This window comes from Penicillium longicatenatum (genome assembly GCF_028827895.1).
Source record: "Penicillium longicatenatum strain IBT 33135 chromosome Unknown contig_4_segment0_segment0, whole genome shotgun sequence".
NCBI lineage: Eukaryota > Fungi > Ascomycota > Eurotiomycetes > Eurotiales > Aspergillaceae > Penicillium > Penicillium longicatenatum.
In genome coordinates this window covers 3,305,578-3,330,126 of record NW_026643122.1, presented here as the reverse complement: position 1 = coordinate 3,330,126, position 24,549 = coordinate 3,305,578, and the positions used below count along the sequence as shown (strand labels likewise).

General features: G+C 50.0%; 11 protein-coding genes across 11 annotated transcripts; 5 read left to right on the top strand and 6 right to left on the bottom strand.

Annotated features, from left to right (window-relative positions):
* Positions 1-555: 555 nt before the first annotated feature.
* Positions 556-2,329, bottom strand: N7484_008076 (uncharacterized protein; the record flags this gene model as incomplete). Its single annotated transcript, XM_057118463.1, has 7 exons — positions 556-756; positions 804-1,211; positions 1,260-1,626; positions 1,674-1,832; positions 1,886-2,010; positions 2,059-2,152; positions 2,202-2,329. The coding sequence occupies 7 exons, from the start codon at positions 2,327-2,329 to the stop codon at positions 556-558; spliced, it is 1,482 nt and encodes a 493-aa protein (XP_056971498.1).
* A 709-nt stretch (positions 2,330-3,038) lies between these two features.
* On the bottom strand, positions 3,039-4,392 carry N7484_008075 (M20 family metallopeptidase; the record flags this gene model as incomplete). The annotated part of the gene is made up of 3 exons (XM_057118462.1): positions 3,039-3,256; positions 3,309-4,248; positions 4,300-4,392. The coding sequence occupies 3 exons, from the start codon at positions 4,390-4,392 to the stop codon at positions 3,039-3,041; spliced, it is 1,251 nt and encodes a 416-aa protein (XP_056971497.1).
* Positions 4,393-4,652: 260 nt separating this feature from the next.
* Positions 4,653-5,249, bottom strand: N7484_008074 (uncharacterized protein; the record flags this gene model as incomplete). Its single annotated transcript, XM_057118461.1, is given in 2 exon segments — positions 4,653-4,908; positions 4,924-5,249. 2 exon segments carry the CDS (start codon positions 5,247-5,249, stop codon positions 4,653-4,655), a joined length of 582 nt encoding a protein of 193 aa, XP_056971496.1.
* Positions 5,250-5,765: 516 nt separating this feature from the next.
* N7484_008073 (uncharacterized protein) lies at positions 5,766-6,764 on the bottom strand (the record flags this gene model as incomplete). Its single annotated transcript, XM_057118460.1, has 1 exon — positions 5,766-6,764. The coding sequence occupies one exon, from the start codon at positions 6,762-6,764 to the stop codon at positions 5,766-5,768; it is 999 nt and encodes a 332-aa protein (XP_056971495.1).
* Positions 6,765-7,519: 755 nt separating this feature from the next.
* Positions 7,520-7,900, top strand: N7484_008072 (uncharacterized protein; the record flags this gene model as incomplete). Its single annotated transcript, XM_057118459.1, has 1 exon — positions 7,520-7,900. One exon carries the CDS (start codon positions 7,520-7,522, stop codon positions 7,898-7,900), a length of 381 nt encoding a protein of 126 aa, XP_056971494.1.
* A 944-nt stretch (positions 7,901-8,844) lies between these two features.
* N7484_008071 (uncharacterized protein) lies at positions 8,845-9,182 on the top strand (the record flags this gene model as incomplete). The annotated part of the gene is made up of 2 exons (XM_057118458.1): positions 8,845-8,990; positions 9,038-9,182. 2 exons carry the CDS (start codon positions 8,845-8,847, stop codon positions 9,180-9,182), a joined length of 291 nt encoding a protein of 96 aa, XP_056971493.1.
* Positions 9,183-9,924, top strand: N7484_008070 (uncharacterized protein; the record flags this gene model as incomplete). Its single annotated transcript, XM_057118457.1, is given in 4 exon segments — positions 9,183-9,406; positions 9,418-9,540; positions 9,640-9,729; positions 9,756-9,924. Coding segments are annotated over 4 exon segments (606 nt in total), but the record flags the coding sequence as incomplete, so codon positions are not given.
* Positions 9,925-10,369: 445 nt separating this feature from the next.
* On the top strand, positions 10,370-12,186 carry N7484_008069 (GMC family oxidoreductase; the record flags this gene model as incomplete). Its single annotated transcript, XM_057118456.1, has 3 exons — positions 10,370-10,412; positions 10,475-11,188; positions 11,240-12,186. The coding sequence occupies 3 exons, from the start codon at positions 10,370-10,372 to the stop codon at positions 12,184-12,186; spliced, it is 1,704 nt and encodes a 567-aa protein (XP_056971491.1).
* A 475-nt stretch (positions 12,187-12,661) lies between these two features.
* N7484_008068 (uncharacterized protein) lies at positions 12,662-13,927 on the bottom strand (the record flags this gene model as incomplete). Its single annotated transcript, XM_057118455.1, has 4 exons — positions 12,662-13,147; positions 13,201-13,478; positions 13,656-13,671; positions 13,874-13,927. The coding sequence occupies 4 exons, from the start codon at positions 13,925-13,927 to the stop codon at positions 12,662-12,664; spliced, it is 834 nt and encodes a 277-aa protein (XP_056971490.1).
* A 1,169-nt stretch (positions 13,928-15,096) lies between these two features.
* On the bottom strand, positions 15,097-19,725 carry N7484_008067 (putative vesicle-mediated transport protein (Imh1); the record flags this gene model as incomplete). Its single annotated transcript, XM_057118454.1, has 4 exons — positions 15,097-15,139; positions 15,194-18,200; positions 18,264-18,741; positions 19,693-19,725. 4 exons carry the CDS (start codon positions 19,723-19,725, stop codon positions 15,097-15,099), a joined length of 3,561 nt encoding a protein of 1,186 aa, XP_056971489.1.
* A 106-nt stretch (positions 19,726-19,831) lies between these two features.
* nte1 (lysophospholipase) lies at positions 19,832-24,457 on the top strand (the record flags this gene model as incomplete). The annotated part of the gene is made up of 2 exons (XM_057118453.1): positions 19,832-20,148; positions 20,209-24,457. The coding sequence occupies 2 exons, from the start codon at positions 19,832-19,834 to the stop codon at positions 24,455-24,457; spliced, it is 4,566 nt and encodes a 1,521-aa protein (XP_056971488.1).
* Between the last annotated feature and the right edge of the window lie 92 nt (positions 24,458-24,549).

Sequence of the window (24,549 nt, the reverse complement as noted above, 5' to 3'; positions counted from 1 at the left end):
AATAGAAGACCTCGATGACTCTGGGTGTACTGCACAGGGTGCTTAGATGACCTTTTATACTTGCCTCCCATACTGGTCGGAAGCTTTATCGAGCCCGGTGACTCGGGATATACATGGATTGTCCATATTGGAATCAAAGATTTTCCATTGTGCTTTTTAAAAAACAATGACCAAAAAACATGTTTTGAATATAAGAGCTCAGAATAGCACAAAGAGAACCTTGGGGTTTTAATGAGATAAAGTAAACAAATGCTTTTTAGAGCACAAAGAACGAGCAATAGAGCCAATCCTGTGAAATAGCAAAAATAGAGAGAATCCTAGAGTAAAAAGACGTCAATATATCAAGGTGGCAAAATGTGTTGCAGGTGGTGCTCAACGAAACATCGGGGTTCTACTACTACTATTTACCTACTACTCAGTAACAAAAGGTGGGTAAGGAGAGAATACTGCAATTAACATAAAGATGGATTCCGAATTGCAGCCTGACATAACTTTCAAGCAGGTCAAACCCAACAGGCATTGATCTTGAACTCGAAAACAGTCATTGAATGCTTCTCAGAGCAAGTATCGGAAGCTCTCAATCTCCCTGTCCGTCTTACTCGACAACTCATCTTGCAATTCTGCTCCTACTGTCATTTGGCCAGGAGAACCATATACCCTATCACGGCGACGGTTTTCCCAAGTGTAATAAACATAGAGAATGATAAGGAAAAATATACTCAAAACCAAACCTGACATAGCTGCTTTGATACCAGTCTATGTTTGTTAGTTTGAGCACGTCAAAGTAAGAGTGACAAACTTACTGGGTAGGAAGGTTCTTCTGAAGCGAGGAAGAATTGGGGTCCGACCATGTTGCCCACGCAATACGCGATAAACAAAAGACCACTAGAGACACTCTTCTTCGAGAATCCTGCGATATTAGATGTAATCACGCTGAATGAAATGGGAAGGTTGATGGCGTAAACGACGGCTAGAGTCAAGCCGACCATCCGTCCGACCTGTTCTGATGGGTCAAGCTTCCAAATCAAAATCAAGCCAATCACTGAGACGATTGTATTGAGGATCATGACGATAATCCGGGCGGAGGGAATGAATGTGCAAGCTAGGGATGTGATGATGAGAAACACAATTTCAGCTGCGCCTTGAGGCATTTGCATGAGGAGAGCCATGAGGTCCGTGAAACCGAATCCCGCAGTGATAATTGATGTGAACTGTATGAATATCAGCATCCATGAGTAAATATAGAGTAGAAAACCTACCGTGGTGATTCCACCATTACACAAGTTTGATGTGAAGGAGTTTAAGACCAGCAACCAGACCTGGGGATCTGTGAACGCATCTCGTGCTTGCGACCACTTGAATTCCCCATTGTCAAGAATACCAGTCTTGTTCTTCAGCGTTCGCTGAACCGCAATTGCTCGTTCATTTGGGCTCAGAAAAACAGCTTTTATCGGAGAGTCGGGGAGCAGGAAGGAAAGAATGACACCATAAGCCGAGGTGATGGCGCCCAGAATCAAAAACATGAGCTTCCAGTGCGCAATAGATGCATTTATATGACCTATTCCATAGGCAATCAATGGGCCAATAAGAACCGCAATGCAGTTGCCAAAGAACCAGGCGGATTGACTATTCTGTCAGTTATATCCATTTCAAATCAATGGCCATAAACATACCGCACTGGCTGTTCCGCCCGAGTATAGAACATGCCGGTGAGCAATGTGAATCCCGGCGCGACGGCAGCTTCACCCACGCCAAGGAAGAATCGAGCAACCATCAGCCCAGCAAAACTGGTGCATGCAGCATGACACATCAAAACCCCACCCCAAAGAAATCTGTCTAGTTAGTGAATGCTTCCGTGTCAACGCTCATCCGGAGATCGACTTACACAGCAAGAGACAAATATTTCCCAATAGGCATTCGAACAATCACGTAAGAACTTGGCCAACTCCAAAAAAAGTATCCAAAGTAAAAGACTGCCGATGTCCACGAATATTGAGAGCCATGGAGGTTCTGTTCAGATCAGTGACAGGTCGGATGAAAACAGACAGGATGTTCTACCAGGTCCTGACGGAGATTAAACAATGTCGCCTGGCTCAGAGCCAACTTATCCAGAAACTGCAGAAAGTATGCAGTCCCCATCAATGGGATCAATCTAACAGGTTGTTGGTATATAGACAACAAAGAACAATAATCAGACTCACATCAGGTCCAGTTTCCGCAATACCTTCTTTTCCTCCTCTGGTGTAAATTGCATCGATAGTATCTGACCAATCTCAAATTCTTGACCCGATGGGTCTCCGTGGCGCTTGAGGTCATGTTCATCTGCCATAATGAACAAAGTTCCACGACTGGATCAACGGGTGCCAATCTCTAGTAACTGAAGGACTGAAATAGGCAAGCCCAGTTGTAGCGCAAAGAATGGCATTTATCTATACAGCGTAGGAGATTGCTGACCAGCCCACTCCAAACGGGGAAATAGTTGTCAACCTCCCACGCACGCCCGGACCTCCACAACATCGCTTGAACCTACCAATACTGAAGCCCGGGCTTGTTCCGCAGTGGATCTCGCCATTGTACTGGGTTTGTAGCTTAAGCACACAACCAATAGCAATTTCCCTTTTAGGTCTATCAGGTAATGAATTCATTCCCTCTGATTGCGGGGAGCCTGATCTGTATTACCAAGTCCGGGGTTGCATTGACGGATATGGTCGATACTGGGGATGAGAGATTCCCCTCTTCGGATGAAGACCGCGGCAGATTTTAGGAATATATGATGGAATTGAGATTCCGCTCTCCTGCCTAAAGTTTGTTTTGGTAATGAGGCTCTGACAGGGTGGAAGGCGAAAGCGCGGGCGGAAGTGCATTTGGTCCGAAGGCCTGAACTACGAGGCATCTCTTGAACAGGTTCGAATTCGTTACAGACTGAACTCTGCTTACATCTGGTAGAGTTTAAATAAGCTAAATCGTCTGAAATATCCATATTGGCATGGTAAGTGATTTATTTTCATGAGCCTAATACCACCTATATAACTAGTCATCTAGGCAGCTTTCTCGAAGTCCGCCTTGACAGCCTTTGCGAACCCATCATCAGCCAACAAGCGGCATCCCACTACAGCCATACCAGCAGCACAATACAGACTGCGCTGAAATCCTTCCTCGGAGCCTGCACCTGCGGTAAATTGTGGGGTGTGGTTGACTCCATCGGTTTTAATATAGAATCCTCCGTGGAATCCAGGGACCTCGTAGGATACATTACCTATAACCATTAGCAAATTAGATGTCAAGTGCTTTGCATTTTTCATGCTTACCCATGTCAGTAGATCCTCCACTCAATCCACCCTTCTGACCTGCTGCATCGGATATAGTCTTGTACCCCATGGCATTCATAGCAGAGGTATAGCTATCACAAATAGGCTTGTTAACCTTCATATCCAAATATGAAGGCTCCCACTTATACTCTACATCACATCCAGTAGCAGCGGCAGCAGCGTCAAAACACTTTATCACCCGTTCAGTCAATGGATCGAGCGTCTTCTTTGTCGGCGATCGAACATAATACTCAACAGTAGTAGAAGCAGGGATAACATTCGGCCTCTCCCCGCCTCTCAAGACAACACCATGGATCTTCTGCGTAGGAAGAATCTGCTGTCGCAGCATGGAGATGTTCACATAGGCCGAGACAACGGCATCCAAGGCGTTCACCCCTTCCCACGGTGCCGCAGACGCATGTGCCGGTTTACCCGTATAGGTAACTTCGACCTTATTATTTGCAAGGTATTGAGTGGAATCTGAGCCGGAACTCAATAGTTCCGGTGCGCCAGCTAGAATAGGGAAAGGGTGGACCATGAAACAGGCATCAACATCCTTGTACGCGCCTGCGTCGATAAGTTGTAGCTTTCCACCACCCCCTTCTTCGGCTGGAGTACCCAGCAATCGGACCGTGAATCCGACAGTGTCCGAGTAGAGGATCTTCATTGCTTCGGTGGTGGCCAAGCAAGAAGCAATCGCGCTCGTAGCAATCAAGTTGTGGCCGCAGGCGTGTCCCATACCCGGTAGGGCATCGTACTCCGCATTGAAGGCCACGATGCGGCCGGCTTGACCATGAGTGTAGCTCACTTCGAAGGCGGTTTCGACACCATATGCGTGACGCTTTACTGTATATCCGTCTGCAGCTAGAGAGTCGAAGAATGCGCAGATATTGTCGTGGGCATTATGTTCTTGGAAGGCGAGCTCAGGATTGGACCAAATCTAAAATTATCAGAATGCATGCTATCAATTAGATTAAGTGGAATGTCTGACCTTTTGATTGATCTCGCTGAGCTTCGGCTCGTACTTCTCCAGGACCTCGCGAACCTTCCTGATGATACTCTGTTGACCCTGTATAGACTGCATCTTAATCCAACCTGAATTTCCAACGTGGCAATCGAATCCCTCGAAAATGGGACCTGCCCCTCATTATCTATGACCATATGTCATCCTTGGGGTGATAACCGGAGATACGACCCCATTGCCGATCGGCAACGATAGTGACACAACCCCGCAAGATACGGTCTCCAAAACACCAAGTACAAGCGAAACTAAGCCTGATAGGATCAACGCCGATGCAAATGCATTCCGCGATAGTTCCGCCGTGGAGTTCAAAACAAACTAGTTTAATCCGCTTGAGTCTCGCGTTGCGATTCGCCGTACGCCGGTGATTTTGTCCACGAAGCGGCACGAGCTTGTATGGGCTTTGCATCAAGGAATATGCGCGTTCCAATTATTTCTAGACCGGTATCGCTGGTTCCTTCTAAGTCGAGAATATTGAATCCGCCGGTTCTGACGGGGAACTGATCTGGGTCATCTTTGAACGTCGTTTCAGATGTTGCCTCGAACATCACAGTATGCTTCATCCAAGGCGCACGGATCCTGTGCCTCTTTTACGGGCTTTCAGTGAATGTTTGACTTTCTTCGAAAGTGTGGGAACCTGTGCTGGTAAGGTCCAAGTCCCAGGCCATGTGTAAATGGCGGTGAAAATAGGACAGAAAATCACTTTGGGGATCATAGTGTGTGGCCGACTGCGCCGGTTTGCAAAGGTTGCCGCCAATGATGATGGAGGCATTGCATTTGAAAAAAGAACCAAAGGGGTCCTGGGTTGGATTGACCGAGTCCACGGCTGGTAGGAAGCGGGAGAGGAATCGAAGATCTGGCGGAACGTTTTCGGAGATTGATTCATAGGGACCCTGGTGGATAGAGACTGTGCCGTGCATGGTGAGTTCATAGTGGAGTGAAGAGTAATTGGCATTGGTGAAGAGGATCAACGGATGCTGTACAACGTCATGGCAACGTAGCAAGGAGGTAAAAAGCCAGGACAACAAATAAGATTTACTATGTCCAGGATATATATTTTGATAGTTACAATTATTACACGATTATACATAATTGTCAACAAGCCTTAGGAGCATAGCCTGTTGATAGGGCTTGGGATCAACAGAAGATGCTTATACACGACTGGCAGGCAAAACTACCCGCATTGAATCGCGACGACGGGTATGTGCACTTGCATGTTTGCAATCGCTGGATCTGCTATATTCCCACAGATCATAATTTCGCCTGGGTAGGCAGCGTGAGGCTTTCGCGCAAATGCAGCGAAGCTGATGGGTGTCGCAGTATGACGTGGCAAAGAGGTAGTCACCTCGACTTATCACGAGTACGCAAAACTCGGAAGCCAATTTGTCGTTTGCGATATGAGTTATTTGAGATGAAGAATGAAATAAGTCGTTAGATCAGGAAGGAAAGGTACTTTCGCTGGAAATTCTGGAGCGCGTGGATGGGCGCATTCGCTGCTCGGACATCGGCAGGCTTTCCATGGAGATAGTGTTCCATGCTTGCATTCCGCGTGGGACGCGATCAGCAGGGGCCGCGTGCGTCACGTCAGAGGTGAGCTGACTCGGGTCCACGAATTGCGGGTATTCTTCTTGTTCGGCAGAAGTTGGTGCCGACCGGGATGTGTGGACTAGTGAGACGAGCTTGCCAAGGACGCCAAACTCCAATTTCAGTTTGATGCTATACACCATTGGTTTCAAAGTGGTCTGCAGCGAGTAGAAACCAATATATTCCACCACCAATAGGCAAACATCGAGCAAGATGATAACAAGGTTGATTGCCAGCAGCTCATACATGATTCTAGTCCGGCGCTGATCTTTGTCTGGCATGAGCTGGAGCAATTTGACCGTCTCAAAGATGTAGATCCCGGATATGACGAATTCCTGGCAACAGAACCAGGCCAGTTGCAAGCGCTCCATCACATTATATCCCCGAATAAACGGATCGGTCCGTATATAGGCTGTGGAGAAGGTCAGGATGGTGGTGGGGATGAGGAGAATGATCGCATCGACAATAATGAGCCAGAGCACAAAGCGCAAGACACGCCGGCTCTGGACGACCAAATGCAGACGCGAATACAGGACAACGGATTGTCCCGGTACCATAACATAGAACCCAATGGTTGACAGGGTCAAGGACACCCAGAGCGGGGCCAAGGAGAAAAACTCCAGGATGTAGCCGATCGAATGGGGGATAACACCGAGGACGACGGAGAGGAGCATGGTCCAGAAATATAGGCCGCGATAGGATTGGAAGGTGAGAAACAACAGAATGAACAGCTCGATCGCATTGTACAGGGCGATGGAGGAAAAAACGATCATCAAGATGCGCACGGTCAGACTGTGGCCGTGGTAGCCCCCGATGAGGCCATCAGGCGGCTGGTCGAGCGTATCGACCATGGTTGGCTAGGGTCGCCTCTTTATCGAGATAGCGACGTGGTGGTTCGTGTCCTGCTTGAAAGGAAGGCCGGGTCGTATACGTAACGTGTTGTTCCAAAGGACCAGTTTCGCCGCCATGATCTTGCTAGCAGGCAAGCATTCGTGCGATTGATGATGACTGTAGGAGGAAGGGACGTCACGGAAGGAGATCGTAATTTCGTGACAGGCGTGAGGCGATCCCAGTCTCAATTGCCGTTCTCCGAGCGCAAAAGCCGAATGGCGTTGATGTAACTTCGCGGTTTCCGAGAGCGGAGGGCGGAATGGGAGAGCGAGGTAAAGCAAGGAAGGTGATGAAGGATCACGAAGCTCCAATTCCCAGTTTCAAGTTCCCAGCTTATATGAATACCGAGTGGCACCAGTTCGCCCCCTCCGGGCGAACGAGCGAAAAGAGGAGAAAAAGATGGAGTAAAGTGGATTCACTCCATTTGCTACCTTCTTTAGGGGGTGATTAGGTGATGCCCTCCGCACAAGCCAAGCCGATCGAGTTGAATTGAAGACAGAGAAGGAACTGCGGAAGTGTCCTAGACTTAACCACGAGAGAAAGAACCCCAAAGGAAGTAAATTCTATTCTTGACCATGAAATTTCTGGGGAAAAGCCGCCAGTTCACGCTAATCTGGAACAGGAAGCTCCTTGGAACTTCAAACTTTGGACTTCGGCTTGACCGGCTTTTTACCGAGCTTTCGGGAGTTTTCGCCACGCCAAGGGAACCAGAACCATGAACTTGTACAATGTCCGTTCAAGTCTTCATAGTCCTCTTGGTCTGGCCGCCATGGTCGCGGATGGACTTTCTGCCTCCGTCACGGCACATTTACTACGAGCGACCTTGCGCGGATTTCCGCAGATTTTGCGCAACATGCGATGGGGCACGGGCGTCGTCATTATCGTCGCGAAGCACAAACCTTACGGTCTGAGCAACGGCCACAAGCACAATGATCAACAGATCCTCGGCTATAGCGTGTGGGCAAGGCTTGGCTCCTGTGCCGAAAGCAACACAATAATGCCCGGTCCCTTGGCGATCATCCCTAGTAAAGTAGGCTGGGTATCAATACTAGTAGCAACACGCGAGCAGGTTACGCCCGGGAGCGAACACGGCTGAAACTAGAGAACTTTCTCTCTCCAGGCCGTGTTGATCTTCGTCGGCTAACCATCAGCATTAGGCTTTTTTCAATCAGTGCCCTGAGCTCCGGTACCTGAATATGAATGCAGCCTTGCAGAAAAGTCCACCTATCAGCGTCGTGGCTTTGGTCGCCAGTTACAAGTTAAATGGGGGAAAGTAGCCAGCGGCTCGGGGAGAGGCTGCCGTGAGATGCAAGCAAATAACATAGGCGTAGGATTGTGAAACGGATAATCTCTTGTACTATCCATATAAGAGAACTTGCCTTGATCATTCAGGGATGCTATGGAAGGATCCACACCGTGGATCCAGGTCCATTGGCTCAGATGCGGAGTAAGAGAATCCTCTATTATAGTACGTAGTGCCCGGTCTCGCACGTCCTGAAACAAGGGCAGCTTAGGGTATTCGTTTACTTTCATGATGCCCAATTATCCAACGCCTTTTTCGAATTATTGTCCCCATGCAAGGATTGATGTCATTTTGATTGCTCACGTGCCATGATCCCGCCTTACTATCGTAATCAGTGAGTCTATTCGTACTATATCTACGGCATACCCAAAGGCCCGTCTAGGCGGAGCCCAAACCTCGGAATGTACAACCTGAATACATCTTCAAATAAGCCCTAGGCATGGATGATGCATCAATTCGACACACGAGACTGCATCCTGCACGGGCCAAAACGGTTCCTGTGCTCCACTAACGGGGTCTCCGCCGGGCCCACTTGCACCTGTCCTTGGAATTGAAATAGATGAACTTGTGAGATTGAGGCCAAGGTGAAGTGAATATTTGCACTCAAGACTCCCAAGTGCTGATTTATACACCTTTTTGAATAGTGCATGGCAGTATAGTTGCGGTAATTGACGTGATACATCGCATCTAACTAGCGGCTTAGGTCACTGCACTTGTATACTCATCCTCAACCTACAATGACCGCTATAGTCGACAGACTTTCACTTAAGGCTTCACGGACTGTGACTCACCAAGTATATGTAGCTTTGCTGTCGGTGAATGGTGCGGTCGTCATCCCTGCGTATCTTGTCGTCATCCTCCATCTCATACGTGGGATGACACGGTATAATGCCAGCATGCATTAGCTTTCCCTTGACACTAATCTAACAGTCACCACACCCTCTCGGATGCTGAGTCTGAAGCCAGTACTCACGTTGAAATGAACATTCTTCGTATGAATTCCAATGGCACGGCTGCATGCGAACGTGCCTCAAAGCTGAATGGCGGTCTGAAAATCGATCATCCACCCGCTTAGGAACGTCGAGCTCTTGTAGGCGACGCCAAATACCATGCTCGTATCTGCTTAACCGATAATTTGGTCTGGCTTAGTCGAGTGCCTCAGATGTGTGGCGATGTTCCCCAATCACTTATCGACTACCTTATTCGCAGCGAATCTGCTACCCTCAAGTTTCTGGAAACAATCATCATACCTTCTCCGTGGTTATTAGATTATGGTATCGCTAGTGATGAGACTATGAAGTCGGCCCAAGCTATGTCCTTACGGAAGAAATGACCAGTAAGCCATGGGACGACCAAGGACCCCGCGAGAAGCGCATTGTTTATGATCAGGATAAGGAGAGTATGGGCTGGCTTGATATATTGATTGAGATTAAGTGACATCCGTTGCCTCAGACTAAATTGCTTCTGTTGGTTGCTTCGCCTTCGAAGCCAATTGTTTCTGTTCTGGGTAGTGAATAATTCCTTGTTCACAGTCCCTTTCGGCCTTTAAACACTGCCACTGACGATTATATCTCATTTGCGGAGCAGAACATGGCACTCATTCCTGATAAGCAGCATTTCACGTCTTTTACTGTGGATACCTACCTAGTGTCTTCATGCATGAAGTCCCAGATCCAGACGCAGGCTTTCTCTCAGGTGAACCGAACTCTGGCGCAGTGGGAACTACGGAGCAATTCTATCTCAAGCATTTAGATGCTCAGGGAAAGTATCTCATGGTGGATGGTGACCTGAATATCATCGGAAATATCGACTGGTAAATGGCCAGGGGGTGCTGGCCAGGAAGGCATTTGGACTATCATTGATCTCCACAATACCCTCCTCGTTGATAGGTTGACAACTTCATTGAGAAGATACCCCACGCGCGGGGCAGAGATACCCGCCATCTCGGCCCCACCAATAATGCACATCCTTCACCCGCCGAGCTCGCCGAGTTGATCATCTGTGCAACGCGTGCATTAGTAAAAGTTGAAACCCCCAATCAACAACCACGGTTCGGGGCTGAGACTGACTGCATGCATATAAGAAGCTCGGCAAGCTGCTAAACACTGTTAGTCTGGTCCATTTTAGAACTCTTCCCGATCTGCGTGAGCACTTGCAGTTAATCTATAAAGCTAGTAACTCGCAGACTTGGTGGGCTTTTTTTTTCACTCTTTTGGAGCCACCATCATACCTACCAAATTCCCTTCGAATAGTCTTTTCGAAATGGCGTCCAAGCAGAATACTTTTGATTTTATTGTCGTCGGAGGTAGGTCCCTCACATCTGATAAGATTATATCTATGAAAATGAGCCTCTCATTTCTGCAACAGCTGGACCTGCGGATTGTGCCCTTGCAGCTGCACTCAGCAAGTCCGCTGCCAAACCCCGCTTGCTGCTATTGGAAGCAGGTGGTCAAAATGACGATCAGTCCCAGCGTGTAGACGGGAAGCGCTGGACAACTTTCATGAGCGAGGGTATGAATTGGGGGTACAAGACCACGCCTCAGGAAGCATGCGAAGGTCGGGTGCTGGATTATTCACGCGGCAAAGGACTGGGTGGGGGCTCAGCAATTAACTTCGGTGTTTTTACCATTGGCGCAAAAGATGATTATGATACCTGGGCTGAGGATGTCTCCGATGAGACTTTCGGGTGGAAGGCCATGCAGAAGCGGTTAAAGGATCTTGAGGTGTTTGATGGGTCTATCGATCTCCCAGAAAATCAGAAGTATGCGCAGCCCAAGGCGGAAGACCATGGATATCAAGGGTGTTTAAAGACTGGGTATGCAAAGGAATGGGAGCAGGATCTAACTCTCGTTCTGGATCAGCTAGAGGAGGCTGGATTGAAGCGGAATCTTGATCATAACTCGGGCAATCCCCTTGGTATGGGAATAATGATCAACTCCGCTAGCAATGGACGCAGAACTACTGCTGCGGATTTGTTGATTGGCGCCCCGGATAATCTGGTCATTGTGACGGATACACCAGTCCGGCGAGTTATGTTGGAAGGTAAGAAGGCAGTTGGCGTTGAGACAAAAGGCAAGATGTGTAAGTACACCTCCCCCCAAGCTTGAATCAACCGAAACTGAAGGGTCACAGATCTCGCCAGCAAAGAAGTAATTATATCGACTGGAGCCCTTGATGCCCCCAAGATCCTGATGCACTCAGGGATCGGGCCAGCCTCCGAGCTGAGCAAGTTCAACATCCCGGTGATCCAAGACCTACCTGCGGTCGGCCAGGGTCTAAAAGACCATTTCTTTGCGCCATTGATTTTAATGCGGAACCCCGATACAAATGACCGTAATACATTCTATGGATCGAAATCCGCCATGGACGACGCTCTCACGCAATGGAAGAAAGACGGCACGGGACTCTGGAACCGATACGGCTGCCAGATTGGGTGTGGATGGTTCAAATCCGACCGCGTGACTTCCTTGCAAGAGTTCAAGGACCTCCCCGCTTCAGTACAGGACTTCATGAACAAGGAGACAATCCCTCACTACGAGATTATCAGCGGGTTCCCCGCGCACAACATGTTCCCCCAGCTGTTCCAGGACTACAGCTACACCTGCATGGTTGTATTCATAATGAATGAGCAGTCTAGCGGCGAGGTACGATTGCAATCGTCGAATCCAGGAGATCCCCTTCTTTTTGATCCCAAGGTGCTGCAGCACCCATTCGACCAACGTGCTATGGTCGAGATCTACAAGGATCTCATGGAGATGACCCAACACCCATCTTTTGCCAAGGATACGGTATCCACGATACTCGCACCGGCGTCTGAGAGCGATGAGGATATTCTGCAATTCTGTAAGGCCAATGTGTCATCCACCTGGCATATGACTGGAACCGTAAAGATGGGCAAAGAAGGGGACATCAATGCGGCGGTTGATAATCGTTTCCGGGTGTTTGGGGTTGAGAATCTTCGCGTTGCCGATATGAGTGTTGTCCCTGTTTTGACAAACAATCATACACAAGCGACAGCCTATTTGACAGGTGCTACTTGCGCTGATGTCATGATTCGGGAGTATAAGTTAGATCAGTGATCGATAATTTGAATAGATCCCAACATTTCAGACGAGAATAAGAAATCTTGCGCCAACCTCGATTTACAACTTGATTATGAGACCCTCATTAGTTCACTTAGTACGAGGTCAATGAAGGTAAAGAAAAGAGTATTCATGTTGAATTGGCTCTCATCGTCGTTGAAAGACCAGAGTGCCTACTCGGTTGGAGTAAAGGGTATGTACTCCTCGCGCCAGCGCACGACGAAATAATGACAAAAGGCTCACAGAAAAGGCCTCACAGGTAATAAAACATAAAAGCATAAACAGAACACCGCCGGGCCACGAATTTGAAATCGGACAGATAAAAAAAGTCACGGATCGCGCCACACACCGATACTAAAGCTCACATGATAATAAATAATAGAGGAAATCAGGAACCGCGGGGAACGAGACGGGATATCGAACAACTGCATGGGCTGGAACACTGCAAAGCAAAGCAGAAGCGGGGAGACGTCTAGGCCATGGGGAGGCCATGTGGGTGGCCTTCCTGCTTGCCGACAAGGTCCGGGTCAGTTGTGCCCTCGTCGACACGCGGACGCTTGTTCTGCTGGAAATTGTTGGTCATAAAGTTCGTCTCGTCGGGGTGCTTGCGCATGCCCAGACCAGCAACAGCAATACGGTTGAGCGAATTCATGTCATCGTTCACGGAGCCCGGGTGCTGAGCCTGCTGGGGACCGGAGGCAGAAACATTAGTAGTACCTGCCCCGAGTCCAGCGAGGGCAAGATCATGGCGGGGGTTCTGGGTCAAATCGATATTAGGAGGAAGATCAGGAACGTCGATCTGGGCCTCCATCAGACGAGACTGGAGATTAATAACATAGTCGCGAAGAGAATAGTTCTCGTTAACGAGCTTAGCCATGGTGTCTTTGAAGCTCTCGATGTTTTTATTCTCATCTTCCAGCTTACGGATGTAAGTCTCTTTGCGCTGGCGGAATGCACGCTGGTTCATATTATTAGTGGGAGAGGCACAGCACCGGAGTGAAGGAAGCGTACCTGGGCCGCGCGGTTCTGAGCAGCACGCTTGGAGGTAGATAATTCACGCTTTCCATAGGTCTTGGGGCTAACGCTCTCAGGCGAGCCCTGCTGGGGCTGAGTCGGAGTCTGTGGGGGAGCCGCACCCATCATGGCCGCACCAGAGATGGCGGGGTCAATGTTAGCCTGGTCGCGAGGGCTAGCAGTGCTTGGTGCCATGTGTTGCTGCGGGCTTGGGCCACCCTGGTGGCGAGGGCCAGGGAGGTGGTGCTGAGCGGCAAGCAGCTGGTCATGGAGAACTATATTGATGTCAGTTGGATTTTGTACTACTAGTTGATTATCTTGCCACAGGCCCTGGATAGGTTCGCCACAAGTCTGCGACCATAGTGAGCGCCAGCAAGCTAGCAAACACCACCCAATCCTAACTCAATCGCAATAATTATATCGCCAATATCAACTACAACAGAGTGACATACCCTGATCCGCATGGTCCTATAGACACTGTTAGTAACCAAGCACAGCATACTCGTAAAATACGACCGGAAGATCGCGGCTAGGTAAACAGTGCACTGCGACGCGTCGCAAGCCCGGTCGCAGGACTTTAGACATGTCATTCCAATTGATGCAGCAGTTCATAGTACCTTGGCGCGGGAAGACGATCTGATGACAAACGCGTCGAAGATGGGTTGCTTACCTGAGCAGTAGATTGCATACTGGGATGCGGTGCTGGCGCCAACGCAGGTTGCATGGAGAGGGATGAAATGGGCATGCAAATAATGCGAATTCAACAGAGACTATCCAGCACTGAAACAAACCCCAAATCCTTCAAGAAGAAGTAGTTATTGGAGGTTTTGAATGTTGAAGCTGAATGAGGTAAGCAGTTGAAGATGCTGTAAGCAGGAAGAGTGAGGAGGGGAGATTACTTAAGGAGAATCTGAGTCAGGCGATTTGGGTGCGGTAAGCGAATGGCTTCCATTCTGCCGGTTCCGGTGCCGCCCCATTCAAGCATTAGCGCGAAGCTTTTCAACTACTTTGCAGTGTTTAGCTCTCACACATTCATATACCATATGTTTTTGGATTGACCGAAAACCATACGATCCAACAAATTTTAACATTGAACTGAAATTTTTCCAGGGCTCTACAAAATAGGCTGGCTTGCCTTGTGACCGATTGAGTTGGAGTTCAAACTATCACGTGGCTGAGGCTGTTCGGTAATTCTTTATTCCTTCCGGTAGATGACACATCATGGCATCATTTCAAATCATGCCTTATATATTGGGCACACATAGTCACACGGCGGACGTGGTCAATCTTGGAACCTCCACCTAATTAGTTATTGCACATTTCGAAGTAGATTTTTGTACATTCGAACCAAAATTTGTGAGTTACTACAGCCATGGTGTGTCCGACAAATCCGTCAAGGAACGAGCCACTTTAGATTGATACCCAGTCCATGCCGGCCCTATAGATCTAAATCCCTTCATGTGTACGATACATATTTGAGTCAATCTCATCATGATAAGATTCCTATTGCTGATATGAACTTCACCTGAGCGTCATGGCCGCAGCCAAGGTCTATTTCCCTGGCCCGTAGTGCTGAGCTGTGAAGGTTGACGGACTCCTGGGACTCGAACTCCGGGGCTGGCTGATCGACTGCTACATAGGTTTCAGACTTATCCCAGATCCCCGCTACTGTCTCCGGGTTTTTTGCCATTATACCAGCTCCTGGTTACCTAGGCACGTAGGACCAACTTGCAGCCGAGCAACTAGAATGGTAACGACTAGTATTATCTCATTGACGAGGTTTAATAAATCCTATCGTGACGGTGGATATTATACATTGTGCAGGTAGAAACAAAGCGTGTAGACCTGCCCGGAAGCAGGTCCAGAGAAGAGAGGAGATCTGGATGTTCAACATTACTTCGACATGATGGCAGACATCCATTTTTGTTCATCCGTTCTACATCAAAAATTAGCCTATGCCGAGATCATCAACAAAAAGGAGCAAACGTACCGATCAAAGTGGAGCAACATCCCTAGAACAGGGATCAACTGCTTCTGATAAGTCTTGTCTTTCTGCTCCAGGAATTGTAGCAAGACGTTCTTCAAATACATGTAATCAATTGACTGGGTATTTGGCCCGGCAGAAGGAGTCTCGCTCCGGCGAGTCGATGCGCTGCGGTCTTGAGGGGACGGGGAGAGGGGACCACGCCTAGAACCGGAATCAATCGATGACCGTGAGGATTGACGACCAGACTCCAGTCCACGAAGGCGAACATCTTCACCCAAAGTCTTGTGAGATTTGCGTAATTTCTCAAGCCGGTTGTTCGATTCTTCGACGGAGCGACGAAGCTCGGCCTTGTCCTTCTCCAGACTGCGAACCTGTTTCTCGCTTTCGTCCAAGGCTTCCCGTAGGCCAGCCATGGCTTGCCTTATTTCCTCAACCTCTTGGGTTGACCGCTCCGCAAGGAGCTCCAGTTCGTCGCGACGACGGCGCCAGTCCTTCTGAGAGTGCTCGAGCTCCTCCTTGTCTTCTTCGACAGTGCGCAAAGCCCGTTCAGCGTCTCGCACCTTGGCTTTCAACTCTTCCATCTCCCGCGCACGACGCCGGCCTTGGGTACTGGCCTCGTCTTCAGCACGGTCTCGTTCTTCAACAGCGGCCTCCATGCGTTCCTTGAGGTCTCGAACCTTAGCCTCCGCACGACTCTCGCTATCGTTGAGGAGGCGACGCATCGTCTCACCCTCACGGGTACGTTCGGTCAGAAGACGATGCGCTTCAGCAAGCTCCTCCTCTAGGCTATCGCATCTTTCGCGAGCTTCCTTCATCTGCATAGCCATCTCGGCGGTCTGGTCACGCATGTTATTCATCAGACTCTGTGCACTGGTGTGCTGTGCCGTCTTCAGACTAATCTCTTCTCGGAGACCTCCAAGGTCCTTATTAAGCTGGGAGATTTGTTCATCCAGTTCACGAATCCTGGTGCGAGAGCTCTTCAGGTTGTTTTGACTCTTAGTAAGATCACCTAAAGTCTTATCCTTAGCATTGATAGCATCCTGCTTTCTTGATTCAGCAGATCGGAGATCAGATTGAGCGACATTAAGACTCTCCTCGGCTTTGAGACGACTATCAGTCTCTTGGCGGACTTTCTTGTTTAAAGTGTTCACCTCAGTGTCACGTTCAGAGATTTTGGTCTTAGCCGTCTTCAGTTCTGCGCGCAAATCCTCGTGCTTAGACTCAAGAGCTCTCAGCTCCTTGTCTTTACTAGTAAGAGTTTCCTTCAACGTCTTCAGCTCAGAAGATTCATCCCGAAGTTTGCGCAACTCGGGTTGAACCTTTTGGAGGGTTTCGCGTAGGTCAGTCAGGTCCTTAAACCGAGTGGTAGCCAGCTGCTGAGCGGCCGAAAGATCTGTCTCCAGGGTGGCTGCCCGGACCTTGAGACCCTCAAACTCCTCTTTGAGGGACGTGTGCATTTTCTCCGAGTCAGCGGAGTTCAAGGCACTGTTGGTGCGAAGATCAACTAGTTCCTTCTCTAGCTTGCCGATGGTCTCCTCCAGAGCAGACTTCTGAGCAGTAAGCTCTTTGATCTTGTCCTTAGCCTCGACATGCTCCTGGCCAACATTGACAATATCATCGCGCAAAGACTCGATTTCTTCCTTCAGATCTTCCTCTCCCTTGAGCTTGGCATTAAGCCTGTCGATGGCGGCCTCTTTGTCGGAGAGTTGCTTAGTGAGAGATTCAATTTTTTGCTTTAGCTCTTCTAGTTCCGCAGTCGACGTAGCTGGGGATGTAGCTGGCTCTGCCTTCAGGGGCTGCTCAGGAGTAGCCTCGGACGGCTTAGATTGTTCCTCAGCCGCCTTTCCGCCCTTCTTCTTCTTTTTATTCTTCTTCTTGCCTCCTCCCCCTACACCAGCAGATTGTGCTGCAGTGGCGGGTTGCGAGTCTTCTTCGGGGGCAGCTGGACTAGGCTCAACGGCCTTCTCAGCGGGGGCTAGGCTCTTGCGGATATCCTCGAAATCGGCAGTCTCTCCAGCAACCACTTTTTCCTTGGAAGACTGCCAGGCTTCGTTATCTTGCAGGTTGGTATCCACAAAGTCGATGATCTTTTGAAGCTTGGCGCAACTTTCGGTCTTCTGAGTGATGTCATCCTTGAGGGTTAACACGGTGGCTTCAGTATCCTTGAGCTGTGTCTTAACGGCGTCGACTAGACCCTGCAGGACGCCGAGACGCTTCTCGCTTGTTTCCTTGGCTTTGTTGGCCTCCTCTAGCTGTGAAATCAGTTCCGACTTGTCCTCGGCCTTCTCCACAGTGTCAGGATCAGAGGCCTGAGCTTGAAGCTTCTCAATCTCATCGCTCTTGTCCTTTAGGTCTTTCTTCAGCTTCCCGACCTCGACGGTGGTGCTTTCGAGAGAGGACTCGACGGACGCAAGTTTCGCTTTGAGTTCGTCGACCTCGCCCTGCTTCGAAGTCTTCAAACCTTCGATTTCGGCATCCAGCTTATCCTTGGTGTCTCGCAATTCCACCAGTTCTCGGGTGGCCGATTCCAAGTTTTGCACCATACCCTCGGTAGACTCTCTTGTAACAGAAAGATCCGTCTTAAGTTTCTCGACTTCCAACTTGAGGCTATCGACCTCTTCCTGCTTTTCTTTCAATTCGCCTTCCAGCCGAGGAACCTCATTGTCGTAGGAAAAGAACTCCTCGCTCGTTTCTTGCTTCTCGTCGGGCGATTTCTTCTCTTCGGACGCAGCTTCCTTAACTGTCTCTTTAAGACCCGCGACTTCATCCCATGCCTCCTTTGTGGACTTTTGAGCCTCGTCCAGTTTCTTTTTGTAGTCGTCTCGTTCGATCGCTACTCGCTTCATCTCGTCCATGACCATGTCGGATTTCAGTGACATCTGGTTGAGATACTCGGTCAAGGCTTTGGGCTCGCCGATCGAGGTAAGAGGGGTATTTTCGCGTAGTGCTGCTTCAAACGGTTCGATGGAGAGGACGCGAGAATGCGCCGCACGGTAGGCTTTAAGAAGTTCTGAGGAAAACTAAATGTCAGCTCACTCCAGGTTCATTTGAAAACAATCAGTCCCTCTCATACCATGGTATCTTGACTCCAGCTTGTCAAGTCGACGCAGCTTGGCCTTAACCTCTGTAGGTAACTCTGCGGGGGCGGACTTGTTGGTCTCCATATCAGTGCCTGGTGCAGCAGTCTCCTTCTCTTTATCGGTTGTCTTCTCTGGCATATCGGTCGAGGATTGGGCTGTCTGGCTCTCTGTCTCCTCGGTTCGATCGCCCGCTGAACTGGCCACTTCGGAGGCCGGGTCGGGCGTCTCTAAACGAGGTGTACCCGACCGACTGGACTCATCGTCGCCGATCGCGAATTCCGCCTCAAACTCTTTTGGGTCGGGGCCCCGGACTGGGGTTCCAGTGTTACGTCGTGGGCGGGATCGTTGCCCCGGAGAAAGATTACTGTTGGCCGGGCGGCGTGCAGAGTTGGAGCGGGAGATATTATCCTGAGCTGATTTTTGGCGGGCCTGCTCCTCTGCGATGCGCGAGTCGATGGCGTCGCGGAGCCGCTATTGGGGAAGTCAGTATGTTGGCTGTTGATGGGGTGGTGGTCTTGTGCGGGCATTGCGGCCTCGTGCCGGAAGGACTGAAGAAGGGCAGTTACCTGAAACATCACCGCGACAGGTCTTTTGACCGAGACCACCAAGTGTACAAGATCACAAACAAAGAGAAGTAGATTGATGAAGAGGAGGAGGAGGGAAGGCGTGGGGAGCATGGGGTCAATGAATGGGATCCGGAAGCATAATCGGGATCGGACATGTTGGCCAAGACATAGAGCTCGGGCCAAACACTACGTATGCATATGACAGGTACTGTACAACGATGGATAACTCTAGTTTACACAGTTATGCAATTTTATTTCTTCGAGTGTCCTTGAAGTCCTCTACAAGGATAGCCCTGATTGGTTTTCCACAGGTAACCAAAATTCGAGTTTAATGAATGGAATGCAGGAACACCAACTCCCGAGTGTAAACGGAGCGGGACCGGAACTATATATAGTGCCAGGCACGACTGCTTCGTAGTGGTGGACTTAGATGAACATTAAGATCTTATCTAGATAACTAGAGAGCCACTTGCGCGGTTTATTTCAGATTAAAAAATTGATGATCATTTACATTATGATTGGTTCAACTATGTACTTGCCCACCTGGAGAGCACTAAGTCCATTCTAAAGTGCAGTACAGTACTTAGTACCAAACTTGCTAAGCCGAGCTCCACCGTTTATACGCCTAGGCCAGCCCACGTTTTAGCAACCAGAGTTGGTACTGGTACAGTCACTGAATACTACCTACAGTTTTCTCTCTTCTCAACCCTGGAACTCTCGTCTTTTTTCTCATCAATGTTACTGTACTTTCATCCTTATTGATCCGATCGACAAACCTTGTCACCTGCCTCGGGAGCTTGTCATCCCTGCAGTTCGGACCTCTGCTTCCCCTCATTCTTCCTCCATCCACCGATACCAGGGCCCGCACGTTTCCGATGTCCACACACATGGTGGCCCAGCGAGGGTCGATTTTGAGTTAGTGTGGTCAATACCCTGGTTCGCGACTGGTTTCCTTGGAAAAGCGGAGCTTTTGTCTCATGCCGGGACCACACGTCATGCCTAACCTGGCCCCATCCCTCTCATTGAGCCTAACAGCCACAACGGCCTCCAAGGCCACAGCTTCACTGGCCTCTGCACCCTCCTTCGCTACCTCCGCTCTGTCCGCTGCTGATATTTCCTCCTCTCCCCCGCCCTTTCCGCCGCCAATTCCGTCAACAATGGCGGGGTGGATCGGCTGGGTGTTTACCTTCGCCTTTCAGGTCATCCCACGCGCTCTGTACTGGCTCATCACCTTTACCACCATTACGTTGCCCACATGGCTTTTTACGCTGTTTTCTATGAGCCTCACATTCACCATGAATTTCACCACCCTGTACGTCTCCCCCTGACCCCGCTCCTATCTAAGTGAAGTAGCTCATAATACGACCTATAGCATGTTAATTCTCCTGGCTGTGGTCTCGACTGTGAGCTGGTTCATTCGATACCGGTTTATGAACATGTACAGTCGTCTACCCCCGGAGCCCCAGCGCAAAGAAGCCCAGGTCGACCTCTTCCCCGATATCCAAGATGGTGATTCCAAACCTGGATTGGCCAGCTACCTCGACGAGTTCTTGAGCGCGATCAAAGTCTTTGGTTACTTGGAACGACCGGTGTTTCATGAATTGACTCGAACTATGCAGACTAGAAAATTGATTGCCGGCGAGACCTTGATGTTGGAGGAAGAGAAAGGCTTCTGTTTGGTGGTCGATGGCCTGGTCCAGATCTTCGTCAAGTCAATCCGTGAGGGCAAGCCGGGAACGGAAGAGAATATACACCTGGATGATGCGACGTCGGAGGATGAAGAGAACAACCCAAGCGGTCGCCAGGGATACCAACTGCTGACCGAGGTGAAAAATGGCGCCTCCATGTCGTCTCTGTTTTCAATCCTGCAGCTGTTCACCGAAGACATCAAACTGCGCAACACACATAGCCCAAGCTCTCGCAGCTCGAGCGCAGCACCTCAGACCCCACGGGCCCCGGATTCTCTCCCCGTGAGTCCCGGTATCGATATGTTGGGGAGCCCGCAGTCGAAAGCAGGTGATCATGCCAATTTGACACCTGGTCTTAATGGCCATAGCGATTCATTACCGACCGTCCCCCCACTGAACCTGGGAGAGAGCCATGCTACTCTTCCTGGGCGACCCGCCCCGCCCCAACTGGGTCGGCCATTCACCAGACGACGGAAGTCGGTCCATCCAGATATCGTCGCCCGGGCTACGGTGGATACGACCATTGCAATTATCCCTGCCAGCGCATTCCGTCGTTTGACTCGAGTTTACCCAAGAGCGACCGCCCATATTGTGCAAGTTATTTTGACGCGTCTTCAACGAGTGACTTTCGCAACCGCCCACTCCTACCTGGGCCTGGGGACAGACGTGCTGGGCATTGAGCGACAGATGTCGAAATACACCTCCTATGATCTACCTAATGATCTGCGCGGCAGCGCTCTGGACCGGTTAAAGAACAAGTTTATGCAGGAGCGAGACCGCCTCGGACCTGAAGAAGTTTGCAAGGGCATCGCCCTGCATAACCCGGCTGTTGGACGGAGACGTCGTTCCAGTAGTTCCCTCCGCAAGGAGGCGATTTTACAAGCTCGTATGGATGGAGGAAGCAGACCCCTTGCCTTGACACCTCAAAGGCGACCTCCACCTCGCTACACCGAACGAGATTCGAATGGAGTCAGCCCCGGAGACTTGCTATCTACGATCCAGCTCTCCCGTTTTGGACCTCGTCCCGACGCCATGGGCAATACCCTTCACAGTCCCTTAACAGAGCGAGAACGTCCTCTATTTCGACCAGCTCCAGGCATTGATGGCCTCTCAGCATCTCCCTTCCAGCGAAAGGAGTCAGTTGATGAGGAGACGTTGTTCCGCGAGTCCATACTGGAATGCATGATGAAAGGAATCGGTCTAATGGAAAGCACGCGTGATGCTCTTCGAAAGGGCAGCCATGCCTCTGGTGATGCGTCTCCCAGACTACTGTCGTACGACTCTCGGCGACAGAAGGCTGTGTTTACTAACGCATTTGGGTTCATCGATCCATATGAAGGTTCCGGGGATGGCGAGACGGAATCCATGATGTCGATGTCTGTAACCAGTGCTGGTGGAACGTCACCGGTGATCAATCTGCGCGAAGAGCTGCGTCACGACATTGAAGTCGTCTACTTCCCACAAGGCTCAGTTCTTGTTGAACAGGGGGAGCGCCACCCGGGTCTTTACTACGTAATCGATGGATTCTTAGATGTGGGTGTCCCGGTTAATGAACGGGGAGAGGATCTTGTTGGCTCGTCGCGTCCTTCGGCATCGAATGCACAGGAAGAGCTTTTCCCTCCACTGGGCCGAACCACAACTGGATCTTCTCGTACTTCGGGCGGAGCAGGTGCAACAGACTCTCGCCGCAAAACCCAGTCGCGCAAGTCACTTTACCTGATAAAACCCGGAGGCATGCAAGGATATGTGGGTGCCCTGGCCTCTTATCGATCATACACGGATGTCGTTGCGAAGACGGATGTGTATGTGGGATTCCTACCTCGTGCATCGTTAGAGCGGATTGCAGACCGATACCCGATTGCGCTATTGACCCTGGCTAAGCGCCTGACAAACCTTCTTCCTCGTCTGCTCCTCCATATTGACTTTGCTCTGGAGTGGGTGCAGGTAGGCGCGGGACAACCTATTTACCACCAAGGAGATGAAAGCGACGCGATTTATCTTGTGTTGAACGGTCGTCTTAGGTCTGTCTTGGAAGGTCCAAATGGCAAGATGACTGTAATTGGTGAATACGGTCAGGGCGAGAGTGTGGGTGAGCTTGAGGTCATGACTGAATCTACTCGGCCATCGACTCTACATGCTATTCGAGAGACCGAGCTGGCAAAGTTTCCACGGTCACTGTTCAACAGTCTGGCTCAGGAGCATCCAGGCATCACCATTCAGGTATCCAAACTGATTGCTCAGCGCATGCGTGACTTGGTAGCACACCCTTTGTCCGAAAAAGGATTCGAACAGGCTCATGTCGGCGGCGTCCAAACTGCGACATCGAACGTCAATCTCCGTACAGTTGCTATCGTTCCAGTCACGGCGGGAGTTCCGGTAGTTGAATTTGGTCATAGGTTGCTGAATGCCTTGCACCAGATGGGTGTGCCAAGAGGCGTGACTTCACTCAACCAAGCTGCGATTCTGAACCACCTGGGTCGCCACGCTTTCAGCAAGATGGGAAAGCTCAAACTTTCGCAGTACTTGGCAGATCTCGAAGAGAAATATGGTTTGGTGCTTTACATTGCTGATACCAATGTCAATGCGCCCTGGACACAAACCTGCATCGCACAAGCAGATTCTATTTTACTAGTAGGTGTGGCTGAGGCGTCGCCTCGAATTGGAGAATATGAGCGATTTTTGCTTGGCATGAAGACTACCGCGCGGAAGGAGCTGGTGCTTCTACACTCGGAACGGTACTGTTCGCCTGGCCTGACACGACGTTGGCTCAAGGACCGACTGTGGATCAATGGTGGTCATCACCACATCCAAATGGCCTTCCGCTTGACTACTGAGCCTTCTCACCCTCACCCCAAGAAGTTTGGAACTGTTCTCAAGCAGCGTGTCCAAATTCTACAAGCAGAAATTCAGAAGTACACCTCACGACGTATTCAGCAGACACCCTTGTACTCAGCACAGACTCCTTTCAAGGGCGATTTCCACCGCCTTGCTCGCCGACTATGTGGCAAATCTGTCGGATTGGTGCTGGGCGGCGGAGGTGCACGCGGCATCGCCCAAGTCGGTGTTATCAAGGCGCTCGAGGAAGCTGGAATTCCAATTGATATTATTGGCGGAACTTCCATTGGTTCATTTATTGGAGCTCTTTATGCACGAGATGCCGACGTGGTCCCTATGTACGGCCGTGCAAAGAAATTCTCCGGCCGCATGGGGAGTATGTGGAGATTTGCGTTGGATTTGACCTACCCAACGGTCTCGTACACGACAGGTCACGAGTTCAATCGTGGAATCTTCAAAACATTCGGCGATAGCCAGATCGAGGATTTCTGGCTCGAGTTCTACTGTAACACCACCAACATCAGCCGGTCTCGCGCGGAATACCACTCGTCAGGATATGTGTGGCGGTATGTGCGTGCGTCCATGTCATTGGCTGGTTTGCTTCCTCCCATCTGCGACGAGGGCAGCATGCTCCTCGACGGAGGATATATCGACAACCTCACTGTGGCGCATATGAAGAGCCTTGGCGCCGACGTTATCTTCGCCGTCGATGTGGGCTCCCTTGATGACAACACACCCCAGGGCTACGGCGACTCCCTCTCCGGATTTTGGTCAATGTTCAACCGCTGGAATCCTTTCTCCTCTCTCCCGAACCCGCCCACGCTCTCTGAAATTCAAGCCCGTCTCGCCTATGTCTCCTCTATCGATAACCTGGAACGGGCCAAGAGCCTCTCCGGCTGTCTTTATATGCGCCCACCGATTGATCCATATGGCACGCTGGACTTTGGTAAATTCGACGAGATTTACCAGGTCGGATACGCTTATGGCAAGGAATTCCTCGATCGTCTTAAGAACGAGGGATCTCTTCCTATTCCCGAGGAGACGGAGGAAAAGCGCAAGTTGCAGCGGACTATGGCTCCTCGAAGAGCTAGTATTTAAGAGCCTTAGCTGTAGCTCTCACCACCGGTCTCGTTTCGTTTTATTCTATTTTTTCTTTTTCTCTCTTAGCTCCTTGAGGCGTTTATCTAGTT